Source organism: Coenobita brevimanus, chromosome 13, assembly GCF_032717465.1.
Source record: "Coenobita brevimanus isolate Jiangsu-jjx chromosome 13, ASM3271746v2, whole genome shotgun sequence".
NCBI lineage: Eukaryota > Metazoa > Arthropoda > Malacostraca > Decapoda > Coenobitidae > Coenobita > Coenobita brevimanus.
Window position 1 is genome coordinate 46,173,645 of NC_136966.1, and position 13,441 is coordinate 46,187,085.

The following is a 13,441-nucleotide window of genomic DNA, read 5'->3' on the forward strand; positions in this document are numbered from 1 at the left end:
GAGTATAAGGGGGCTGGTGCAGGCTAGGAAAAAAGTGGTGCTGCTAACTCTAAAGATGGAGGACGTCATCGGAAGGGTTACGGGAGTAAGCATCCTGAAGATGAGGCTCACCATGAAGCGAGGGCAGCAACTGGAGGAATAGAATGAAAAACATGTAATCGAAATGAGAGTCATTGTAGAGATTTTTTTTTTACCCTAATATCGACGCTCACTCCCTTAGTTGAATGAAATTATTTGGTGGTAATAAGAATACGATAGAAGCCGTGTTAACGCATAGAAAACGTAATGGTGGTATTTTTTAACTTCAACCCTACGAATGCACTCTCTTACGCTGAATAAAACAGACACAGAAGGATTTTTGCAAAACATCCTTGCAGTGAGTAGTAGCTGCAACCCCAAGTTCATTTGAATGTAAACCCAGTGGACTGTAGGCAAAAGCTACCCTTCTTGCAGTCCTCCATTATCCATTTGGGAATAGGAACGGAAGTGCCGTAAAATGTATTATCAGCATTATTTTGTGTTTCTGTACATATTTGTTAGGTCAGTTAGGTGTACACGTGAATGAATGAAGGACGTTTTGCATGACCACGCAGTGGAGCCACCCGACCTTATCAGTGCCACCACGTGGAGGCGTCCCTCTCTAGGCCCTTTTAATGGAGAGAGATTTGACACCCAGCTTTTTATTTATTAACGTTCTTAACCAGCTCTCAGAATAAACAAGTCCGTACACCACATTACAACCCTAATTTTTTTTTCGTATGTTTTCACTTCAGTATTCACTCTAGTTTGGTCATGGGGTATATTGTAGCTGTATGATCGAAGGCAGCAGTATAAGGTCGTAGTGCTTCATACTGTTTACCTGAGGACGTCATATTAAGTTTTGTTTATGCTCTCTCAAGATAGTATAATTCTGGTTAGGAGAGTCCACTGGTAGTGAATAGTAAATAAAGGCTGTATCTAACCCTCCAAGTCGGCAAAGAGTCTCTGAAGTTACATGATGCAATCAGATAGTGCAAGTATAAACTCTGAATGATGAAATCGGGCTGAAGAGGATGAACTCAAGAAAGTTTATAAATATGGAACCTGGATCCTATCCTTGTGGTCCTCATCGTTGTTGTGATCTCAGAGACCGTAAACCCGGTGGACTTCAAGCTAAAGTTGCCCTTCTCTTGCAGTCCACTTTACTCTTTTGGGGAGAATAAGAAGGATGTTGGGGGAAGTTTATATCCGGCAGCCTGATGCCGTCCCTCTTCAGTACTGATGTCTTCTTACTGAAAAGGAATAAGGTGGCTGGTCTCGTCTAGACCCTATCCCCGTCCTATCATTTGCCTTCGTCCCCTCTTCTCCCCCTCGCCTCCATTGATTTCGGACTTGTGAGGCGCCACCTCTGATATTTTACCACCGCATACGGCCCACCTTAAAATAGACGATATATTCTCGTCCTTGGGCTGCAGCTGGCATGGAACGATGGAAGATTTACCGTACGTATTTTTAGAAGCGTTATGTCCTTATCAGTCGCTAACTATTATCAGACAAGTGGGGCTTCACTTCCATAGATTATAGCAACTTTAACGAAGCCACAAACCACACCACACTACACCACACACTGTAACACCCTCTCATACCACATCAAACAATATCACCCTCCCCACACCACCAAGGGCACGAACAGAAGGACCGTGAAACTCCTGCATGTAGCACCTTTATGGTGTGTGTGTGTGTGTGTGTGTGTGTGTGTGTGTGTGTGTGTGTGTGTGTGTGTGTGTGTGTGTGTGTGTGTGTGTGTGTGTGTGTGTGTGTGTGTGTGTGTGTGTGTGTTTTAGAGTAATGTTACCCTCTTTAATCCGATGATATATTCGTTGGCATTCTTGCTACCATCAGGCAGTGCTACTCAGCTTAAATGAAACTTTATGAATTAGGGAGTTAGATATAACCCACGGACTTAACGTTTTCAGACCGAGGACAGAGACTACTTATCCATGGCATGCAGTTGCTGTTTAGTTGCCGCTATTAATATTTTTTTCTCTTTATTGCATCTAACCATTTTTATTACGAGTGGGTGCTGGAGAGGGATGCCTTTACTTGGCGACAAAAATATGACTGGGTGCTGGAGCTGCTCACTTACAGAAACATCCCTTAACTCCCTCCCCATCTCCCCGAAAGTGGGCTGGAGGAGAGGGGTAACTTCAATTTTTAGTCCACTGGGTTCACGTTCAGAGAGCCTAGGGTTGCAACTACTACTACTACTACTACCACTACTACTACTACTACTACTACTACTACTACTACTATATTACTACTACTACTACTATATTACTACTACTACTACTATACTACTACTGCTACTACTACTACTACCACCACTGGAACTACTACTACTGCAACTGTGATTCCTTATTTTATTGTTATTTTTACCACCAGACGATTTAATTGGAATGTGCTAGACCTCCGGTAGGGATGAGGTTCTTGGAAAATGTAATAATCTTTTTGTTAGGAGGACTTTCCCTAATTTCCATAAAATTGTATAGCATTAGCACAAATATAATTATAAAAACGTAATCGTACGAAAAGGCTTAATAATTTCATGCCACTTCTTCATACTACGACGTATATTTGGGTCCACTTCCGCATAACCCACTCCGCGCTGCCACTGTTTTCTCAGCAGTCGATAGGCATTACTCAAAGTCTCTCTCTCTCTCTCTCTCTCTCTCTCCTAAATTGAGACAACAGTGGCAATATTGAGTGGGTCACGCGGGAGTGGAACCAAATGAGGTACCTCATTTTATTCAGCAAATAGCAACATAATTTTACTCAGCTTAATCCTCCTCAGGTAACCTTAAAATTTTACCCTTCCCCAGGGAACTTGGAGTCCGTTAGACCCGTTTTTAAAAAATTCACCAATAATACTTGCAGTAACTTTATTGAAACAAGCACTTTTGAACAAGTTCTGTGGCTTTGTTTCTTCAGTTTGATGCAACATATACAGTATACAAATATAAATGAAGGAATATTTTATTGAAAATTAAAAAGAAATAAACTGAAAATATTTATACCAACTGAAATTAATAGCTGCCATACCAAAACTGAAATGTTCCACCAATTTTCTACCATCACCTGTTGCAGATCAATGGCTAGAGTATCGAGAGAGAGAGAGAGAGAGAGAGAGAGAGAGAGAGAGAGAGAGAGAGAGAGGCACATGTCATTATAAATAGTTTTAGGCAAGGAAGATATATATGGCCAAAAAAATAAACAAGTTAGGTAACGTGGGGTCTACTGGACCCGAAAGACCCTTTAACGAGAAAACAGAGCCAGAACCCGACCTGATCCCTTCACCTCCCTAAATTACTCTACTAGTCAGGAATGCAGAGGGAAAAGCAGATCCCAAGACCTTATAGTAATATATTAAAAACACTAAGAAAAGAAGGCTGGAATATGAGGGACCCTAGATTTCCTAAAGAAGGTTATTTAAGAAAAACATCCTCGGGCATGCGGAGTTAAGTGCAATGACATCTTCCATATTCTATTCTTGCCATCACCGGGCTTGTTAACCTCTTGACATCGTTTATATTCTGTTCTTGCGTTCTTCTGACGGTTTTGTTCATCATAGAATGTTTTTATTTTTGAAATGGAAAGGTTTCAGGCTTCCTAATCACTTCACAACTATATTTCCTCTCCAGGTTGAATACTGTACAGTGTTCTGGTACTTGCCTTAAAAAAAATAAAAAATAAAATGTCATCGCCGCGAATGGATTAATTTTATCGATGGAGTGGCCTCTCGTATTGCAGGGCTCAAGAACAACCCCCCTTCAGTAGCATAGGACGACTATTATATTCCTAGTTCCGCTAGATTATTGTTATTATTATTATTATTATTATTATTATTATTATTATTATTTTATTTAGGTACAAGGAGATCCCTCGCAGTGAGGGTAAAGATGCAACAAGACTAACTTACTCGCACTCTCAAGCTTATGTGACATTAAGCTGAGTAGAATCGTAGGGCGTTGGCTGGAATAGATTATGAGAGTTGTTCCCACCATGGCAGGGTTAGTGGTACTAGTATTAAGACTTAAAGACTTATATAACCCACTCAGCTGAATAAAATTACCTGGTGTTAGCTAGAACAGAATAGTGAAAATTTCTTGACCATGAGAGAGAGAGAGAGAGAGAGAGAGTTAAAGAAGACGGGTAAAATTCAAAGAGCTCTTTGAAGTTAGAAAATATATCTCGAAAAGAAATGAGATTAAGTTCATGAAGTGATAAACATTTCAGAATAAATGTTTAGCGTGTCATCAAGCAGAGAGGAAAGCGGCAAAAATGTTAAAAGAGAATTATGAACGACAAGAAAGTGGTGTCAATATTTGCTTTCACGAGGCGAGTGGGAGTGGGGGTGGGCGTGGATTGGAGTGAGAGGGGGTGGGTGGGAGTGGGATTGGTAATGGAAGTGTGGGATTGGGAGTGGGAGTGGGAGGATTGGGAGGAGTGGGTGTAGGAATGTGGGAGCGAGAATGGGAGTGGGGATACGAGTGGCAGATGAGTGGGGATAGGGACCTAAAGCAAAACAAAGGATAGGTGAAGGGGCAAAAGTGTGTGGGGCGTTGAGACGTGTATAGATCCAAGGAGCGATTATTGTCGGTTCATTCAGATTAGTATATACGAAAGCACAGGGAAGCCAACTGTGTCGAACGGATGCGAGGTTTGGGTCTTACGTCGGCTAAAATGGGTAACTATGAAGGCATAATGGTGTGGACCGTGCTGCACAGATGCGAGGCGAGGAACCTGATGTTTAGGGGTGGGAGAATAATGGAAGCGTTTGAAATGAAGTGCCTAAATGTTGGGTGATGTGTGACAGGATGAGATATGGCACTGCAAGAGGGAGGTGTGGAAGATGACGTAGTATGATGAAAGAGGCAGACAAGGGACTATTAAAAGTGGTAGTCTATGGCCAAGAGGAGAGAATGAATGAAGAGAGATTGTTAAAGACGATGTATACGGCAGGCTTAGCGGGCACGAGAGGAAGGGGTAGGCCAAGGAGACGGTGAAAGGAAGGTGTGTTAGAAAACAGGCCTGTACATCCATAAGGGTCGAAGACAAGTATGGGATATCGCATATTGAAAGGAAGTGATATATGAGAGGTTGGCTTGTCGTCAATGATAGAAGAGACAAGGAGTGAGGTGACTGGGGTAAACCGTTAGTCGGAGGAGCTTGACTATGGATGGTTCAAAATTACTTTGGATTAGACCGTTACTCATGGCAGCTGATTGAGTCGCTTCGCACAGTCGACTTGTTTGCAACTCAAGGAAAAGAATCCTTAACCCATTTGCGCCTAGTGTCCTCAGTATAGGACGGAACTGGGCATTTTCAAAAGTTAATAAAGAAGGGAACCCCGGGGTAGCGGCCTACGAGCTTTGCGACTATGAGCCAATAGGCGGAGGGCAGTACGCTTAGTATCCTTCCAGACCAATTCGTTACACAAGAACCGTGGGAGCTAATGGGTTAACCGGTAAGCTCTACTGAAGATATATGGAGCTCAGTAAAGGTTCCGTGTTAGCCATTCTAGTACTACCCCGGTTAATTGTTCGTGCGATCGCCAGCATCACCGCCAAAGTGACCGTGGACGTGGAAACAGAGAGGCGAAGGTTTGGTTATGATTTGCATCTTTATAAAAAGCAACAACTCTGTCAGAGGTTATGATGTATGAGGCTGCTTTCCAATGTTTTTCAGGAGTCGTCCCACTGGCGTAGGTAACAGCGAGCATGTGCAGTTTCTTCCTGTGCAGTCAGATACAGGGAAAACATGGAACTGCATACCCAGTCCTGCCATGTGCATGTAGATTTGATATAATTACATAATAGTAGTAGCAGTAGTGTTATAACTACTACTACTACTACTACTACTACTATTACTATCACTGCTACTACTACTGCGGCTGCTGCTGTTGCTAACTACGACTACTACTAGTAGTAGTAGTAGTAGTAGTTATATTTAGCGGATGGGAGCCCAGTCTACAACTTGTACTAAGATATCAAAGCGATATTTGTCCCCCGTCCCCTATTTTTTATCCCCTATTTCAGATTGTTTATATTTTTGGGACGGAGGCTGCCCCCTCCGCCCAAGAACCATTAGGGGGGTCACGCACCCCAAGTACCGTATTACGGATGAAACTCCACTGTACAAGTTATACCAAGATGGCAAAGTCCTATCTACCAACATTTCAGTGTTTCAAATAATATTTTATTTGATAAGGGAAGCTGACCCCCCCTAAACATCATTGTTGGAAAACTGCATATAAAGGAAGATATTTTGGGTAACCACGCGAACTCATCTGGAAAGTTTCATTCAGGCCTAACAAACAGCCTAGGAGGAGTTAAGACACAAAGACACAGACAGATACTCTTACATACATAGACAAGCTGAGTATCGAGCAACGACACAGGGCGAGTTGCCGAAAATGATACCGTCCTGCATCGTAGGATTGATTAAAAAAAAAAAAAAAAAAAAACTACATATATCACAAAACTGGCATTAATAAGCTGAAAGTAAGGAGTGAGGGAGGGCAGGGGAAAACGTGAGGAGGATGAGTAGGCAAAGGGTGAGTGAGGGGGGGAGGGGGAAAGAGAGGAAGGGGGAAAGAGGGTTAGGGAGAAGAGGAAGAGAGAGAAGCGGGAGAGGATGAAGTGGTCTGGTCTCATGAAAGTTTCCCGAAAAAGTCTGTACACCTTTTTAATTATTTTTTACTTTTTATTTCGTCATGTAAACACAAACTGGCCTCAACTCACAGAAAATATTATTCACTTTATGACAAATTTAACAAATTTTCAGTACTGACTAAAACTCTTTTTCATATTGGTTTTACCTTTTCTCTGACACACACACACACACACACACACACACACACACACACACACACACATATATATATACTGTATAGATAGATAGATAGCTCCATCTATCTATCTATCTATCTATCTATATATATATTAATCATTATAAGTTTTAATAATAATTACAATCATCACCATCATCATCATCATCATCATTTGTATGCCCTCAAATTAGTCTGTTTCTTCGGCGGCATCTTTACCACAACCACCACCATCACCACAATCATCATTATCATCACCAACACTCATCAACGTCATCATCAACGCAATGCCCTCTCATCATTACAGTGTTGTTTAATCAGTGACACTCACATACCTCTTCCCAACATCGACAACAAAATGCCATCTAAGCAGTCTCTCTCGTTTCCAGCTGTCAACAGGAACGGGTGTGATCTCCCAGTTCGTCAACCTGTACGTGGTGGTGCCTCAGGCCTACATCCTGGGCAATAAGGACTACCATGTGCAACTGGGATCAACCATCAATCTCATCTGTGTCATCAAGCAGGTGAGAGATAGATACATAGAAATGAGTCAAGACGGAAACAGAGAGGGAGAGAGAAAAATAAATAAATAAATTAACGAGAGAGAGAGAGAGAGAGAGAGAGAGAGAGAGAGTTAACCAAACATTACCAGTAAATTTAACTATCATACCAGGAAACGTGACAATATACCAGCCACTCTACAATATTCTATTTGTTTGCACAGTCCTCACCTAGACTCCTACAATCCTCACAGAACCTCATCCTGACACCTCACTGCTCTTCCCACGACACCCCACACCCCACACCCCACAGAGCCCGACATCCACTTTATCCTTCTTATTCAATAACGCCCACAGCTCCTACCACAATTCACAGTAGCCAACACACTTCTAACTCTCCCTTCTCCCACGACACCCAAAAGAGCTTGCTGCAGTACGTGTTCTTGTACCACAGAAACCAAACCAACCAAGTGAACTTTAGCCCTAAAACTTCCACATTGGCTCTTATGACTCCCAGTAGAGCCAGCACTTACTCTAACACCTCCCTTCTCTTTCCATGGCCTGCCACAGAGCCCGACGCCGCCTCAGTACGTGTTTTGGTACCACAACGACCACATGATCAACTACGACACTCGGCGGGGCGGCATCAACGTCTCCACCGACACGGGCACCATCAAGACGCAGTCCAACCTGGTGATTAGTGACGCACGCTACGAGGACTCAGGCAACTATACCTGCAGCGCCTCAAACACACAGCCTGCATCCACCAATGTCTTCGTCTCTCACGGTAATATCAGACACATGTGTTTACAGGGTCTTGGAAAGCAGGAATACACTCGTTTTAAGGAACATACGGGACAGGAATGCTTGTGTAATTTTTTTTACCTGAATCAGCAGTAATATATACTTGTTTTCTAGGGTCTGCTCAGGTAAGCCATAGGAACACATTAACTTGGTATGTTACAGGATTACACACTCGTCTTTAGGGTCTTGCAGGGTAGGAACAAGACGCCATCCAGTCTGATGATCTGTGACGTACGAAACGAAGACTCAGGCAACTAAACCTGCAGCACTTCCAACCTTCAGTCTGCACGTACCTATGACTTGTCTTGCACGGCAATAAATGAGCTTGTAGGGTCTTGTACGGCAGGAATTCGTTCTGGTATGGTGGGTAGGGTACGAGACACTGTAAGTCTTGAAGGGTAAAGTGGAAAAAAAAAAAACGCTTCATTTATGGTATGGTATAAGTATGTTCGTTAAGAATACATTCGTTTGGAGGACGTCAAGTGGTAGGAATAAAATCTGCCTCCACTGGTGCCATCTCACACGGAAAGTTTGTAGGGTCTTGTAAGATGCGTAGTTTGAGAAACGCTGGCTTGGAGATTTCGTAAGGACAGAACAAGGTACTACACTATGTGGAACATTCACGTTTTGTATGATTCATAATCACACGCTCTGGTCATATTTTTATAGGGTAGGAACACACTCCATCTCGCACGGTACAATATAGAAGTTTGTAAACTTTTCTAGGCTAATACTGCTCAGAATACACTCGCGTCTAGGATTTTGTTGGTGGGGGACAAATAGTGAGTGTCGTAAGAACACACTTTGATCGTACGGGGTAGAGTGCTTTGCTAGGTTACGATAAAATAACGCACTCTGATCTCGATAAAATAACGCACTCTGATCTCGTAGATTACAGTACAAAAACACACTGGTTTGTGGAGTCGTCAATGGTAGGATTACATTCTGAGTAGCTGCACAGATGTCTTCTTGCATGCCATCCGCAACACTTAAGCAGTTTAGGAATTCATGGAAAAGGATCGAGCATGCCCAGTGCACGTAGGGTGTAATACAATTTCAAAAAAAATTTTGGGAACACAGATAAGTTTTTCAAGGCAGAGAATATACACACAACTGTAGTACACTAAGAAATCACACAACTGTAGTACATTAAGAAAAACGGTTGCGTGTTTGTATAATCTCGTAGGTACGACGTGAAATAAACCATAAATCATTTAGGGTATGGTGTATGAACACATTTATTTGCAGTATTCGATTATAGGGTCTTTGTGTGTAGGAATGCACCCATCCGGCCTCCAGTAATATCTTCTTTTCGCAAGGTAGTATGAGTTTTAAGGGTCTTACAGGTTGAGACACTTCGCAGCACCCTCCATTGTAGGATCTTGTGTGGTAAACAGAGAGTAGCATACTCATTTGCAAGGTCCGGTACGTCACGATAGCCTACAATTTACTCGCTTGTAGGGTATTGCATTGCAATATTTCTCTTGCAACACAGTCATTTGTACAGTGTTTTAGGGTCAGAATGCAATTAGCCTACCTCAAAAAATATCTTATTTTCAACGGTATCCTGATAGACTTGGCTTTGTGGAGTCTTGTGGGATAAGACAGACTAAAACACACTCATAACAAAACATACAGCCTACAAAACACACACTGAAGTAAACACTCGTCTCCCACAGTAACAAAACACATTTAAAAAAACACATACTCTTACTTCGCAGAGTAACAGAACATATACTGAACAGAACGCACACTCGGTTCTCCCACGGTAACAGAACACGCTCGTCTCTCAGAAGAAAAGAACACAAAACAGAATCAAAAGTTTGTGCCTTTTCAAGGTATGAGAACACACAACAGTATACACTCTTTTCTCTCACTTTAACAGAACGCACTTGGCAAAGCACACAGCAGCACACTTCCAATAAAACACATAAAAACTCATACTCAACAGAAAAATATCAACAGAACACACTCAACAGAACACGCACGCAACTGAAAGCACTCTTGTCTCCCTGAGTAACAGAACATTCTCTGGCCTGATAATAAATGGAAACAGTCAAGGCAAGAAGAGAAAGAGGGAGAGAGCTGGGAGAAAGAGAGAGAGACAGGGAGAGAACCGGGAGAAAGATGAGAGTGCCGTGGGAGACTGATGGATTGGCGAAGGGGAGAAAGAGGACGAGGTGAATTATTCCCTTCAGACAGAGGGCGTCATTCTTGTTTTCTTCTTCATACCACCAGATGAATTTAATAAATAATAATAATAATAATAATAATCTGGTCTGCTGTTTCTCAATACCACCCGTTCCTCTGCGAGAATTTAGTAGGGTTCGAAACACGTTTGCATCTTACAATTAAAAGAGTTATATTGTCATCCAAATACTCGTACTATGCTAAGCTTATCAGCAGAAGTGTCAACAGCTAAACCCTTACCCAAAGAGAGCACCTTATGTATGAAAGGTTTAGTGGAGGCAGTATAAAAGTTCTCTCTTTCCAAAAATATGAAGCTAACAAGAATATATAAGAACACCTTGTGTGGCATCCGATGAGAGTGGTTATGGTGCAAGGCATAGAGAATATATTTGCTTGCAGGTGCAGAGAGCATATATAGTAATATATGTATCTGAAAATGCATAAATTTAATTTATTAATACAGAGGCATATATAGACAGCTAATGCCGAGTGACCGACGGATTGGTGAAGGGGAGAAAGAGAAAGGGTGTTTATCAAGAAGTGATGGAGGTAGAAAACATTTCTTGCAGGTGTATAGGGTTGTACAATGTGTAGAAATTTGGGGGGGGGGGAATAGATAAAAGACTTAAAATGGCAGACAGTGTATCGTATATTTGATTTTTGTTGCACAGAGTGTACTTACCAATGCACAGGAACGGGTAAGTGGAGTATAATACCAATCCATCCATATATACATGTATCTGTCTATCCATCTATCTATCTATATACAGAGAGAGAGAGAGAGAGAGAGAGAGAGAGAGAGAGAGAGAGAGAGAGAGAGAGAGAGAGAAATAGGTGTCAAGTCTCCCGGCAGGCGTTTCCTTATTCCAATATTAATCCAAGTGGGGGGTTTGGGGTAGGAAGGAAAGGGGGTACGGGGGTAGGGACAAGTGTTGTTATTGCTGCTGCTGCTTCTGTGACGAGCTAGGCAAGCTTCTCGCAAATATTATCAGAGTGAGTTATCGAACGCGAGATGTGGGGATAGGAGCGGGATAGGTGCGGATTGTGGGGATAGATATAGAGTGTAAGGGGTACGTGTAGAATGTGGAGAACAGCTGAGGGTGGAGGGTGATAGGAAGGTGGAAATTAGTAGAGTTTTGTGGGGAATGAAGAGGGGAGACGGGATGTGAGTGGGAAATGAGTGAGGATAGGTAATTCTCTGTCTCTGTCTGTCTGTCTCGCAAACAATGTTAGTGCAAGTGGTTGAATGCGAGACGGGGAGGGGAAGGTGGGGGATAGGAAGGGAGGGCTGAAGTGATGGAAGAGGGATGTGAAATTTCGAGGGATAGGAAGGCGGGAGGTGGAAGGAGAGAATGAAGTCGGGGATGGGAAGGGTAGGTTAGGGGAGTGTGGGGTTCAGGAAACAGAAAAGAGGTATTTGGCAGACAGGAGTGTTAAATGTCTGTTGTGAAAGGAAGAAGAGTGAAAAGAGGTTGGGAGGGGAGGTGGGGGTGTCCGTGGAATAGGCGGGGAAGTAGGGGATAAAAGGGCGAGGCGGGGGAAAGGAAAGAGGGAAAGTAGGAGTTGCGGGGACAGGAGGGTGGCTGGGGGATAGGAGGGGGGGTAGTCTGCATCTCTCTCTCTCTCTCTCTCTCTCTCTCTCCTATTTATCTATCTACCGTACAATACTGTATATATTTGCCTGCCCCTCTATCTATATAATAGTCATTCTTTGCCTGTCTTTCTGTATCTGTCTATGTCTGTGTGTGTGTGTGTGTGTGTGTGTGTGTGTGTGTGTGTGTGTGTGTGTGTGTGTGTGTGTGTGTGTGTGTGTGTGTGTGTCTGTCTGTCTGTCTGTCTGTCTGTCCAGTGCCTGTCTGTCTGTCTCTGCCTGTGTGTCTGTCCAGTGCCTGTCTGTCTGTCTCTGCCTGTCTGTCCGTCACTGCCTGTCAGTGTCTGTCTGTATTTCTGCCTCTCTGTTTCTGTCTGTCTGTCTGTCTGTCCGTTTGTATGTATGTATGTATGCATGTATGTATGTAGGTATGTGTCTGTCTGTCTGTCTGTCTGTTTGAGTGTGTGTGTCTGTTTGAGTGTGTGTGTGTGTGTGTGTGTGTGTGTGTGTGTGTGTGTGTGTGTGTGTGTGTGTGTGTGTCTATGTCTATAGTTCTCTCTCTCTCTCTCTCTCTCTCTCTCTCTCTGGACCGAGTGAAGCGTGGGACTAAAGGCGATATTCTCTTCTCCCCCACAGGTGACAAAATGGCAGCAATACAGAGGCGGAAGGCCGGGAGTGGAGGAGGGCGCCTGACCCCCCTCTCTTGGCCCTGGCTAGTGTGGTCAGTCCTCGCCACAGCCTTCCTCGGTCTGAGATGATGTGTTTAGCCTGCATTCGGGTAACTCATGTAACGTATCAGCCACGAACTCGGCCCCGCATGCGACGAGGCTTGAGGCAACACACTCGAAGACATTATAAATACGAAGTGGTTTTTTAGTGGCTTGAGGCAACGCACTCAGAGACGTTACAAATACGAAGTGAATTCCATAGTGATAAATACTAGCTTTGGCACCGGCACCGCACTCGAAAACAATATAAATACTAGGTGGTTTTCTAGTGAGCTGCGCAGTTGGAGGAAAACTTCTCCACAGTCGGCGCAAAACTTACTCTGTGAAATAATGTAATTGACGTAACTTATAATCAAGCTGTGAAATGTCGTTGGCATTAAAGCGGCGAAGAAATGATCAAATCAGTGCCGAAAGGAGGAAAGTATCAGGAGTACAACAGTGATAGCACCTAAGGCCAGCCTGCCAGTTGTATAATAACAATTTTTACAAATGCAAACAAGGAAGCAGGGCAGAGTGGCAGTGCGCGGGAAAGTTGGGGTGAGTGTCATGTGGGTGTGGTGAGACCTGTGAGAAATATGGATGAGTGCTGTCAGTCTCAGTCGTGACCAAACTTTTCTTATAGATTAGTGATTAAAGCCAGGATCAAAACTTCAACTTGTGGAGTAATGAATGTGGTGTTCTTTATACACACAACAAATGAATAATTCTTTGTGTTCTAAAGGTGTAAATACATTTTGGAACAGTGAGATATTATTTTGTATTA

General features: G+C 43.0%; 1 protein-coding gene across 2 annotated transcripts in view; it reads left to right on the forward strand.

Annotated features, from left to right (window-relative positions):
* The window catches only part of LOC145416322 (opioid-binding protein/cell adhesion molecule-like), a 395,407-nt gene extending 382,342 nt beyond the window's left edge, over positions 1–13,065 (forward strand). For both annotated transcript variants that reach the window (XM_080285321.1, XM_080285327.1), the window contains exons 5-7: positions 7,255–7,389; positions 7,936–8,152; positions 12,587–13,065. In XM_080285321.1, coding sequence (XP_080141447.1) covers positions 7,255–7,389; positions 7,936–8,152; positions 12,587–12,708 — 474 coding nt within the window. In that variant the 3' untranslated portion in view covers positions 12,709–13,065. The remainder of the gene's footprint in view (positions 1–7,254; positions 7,390–7,935; positions 8,153–12,586) is intronic.
* The last annotated feature ends 376 nt before the right edge of the window (positions 13,066–13,441 follow it).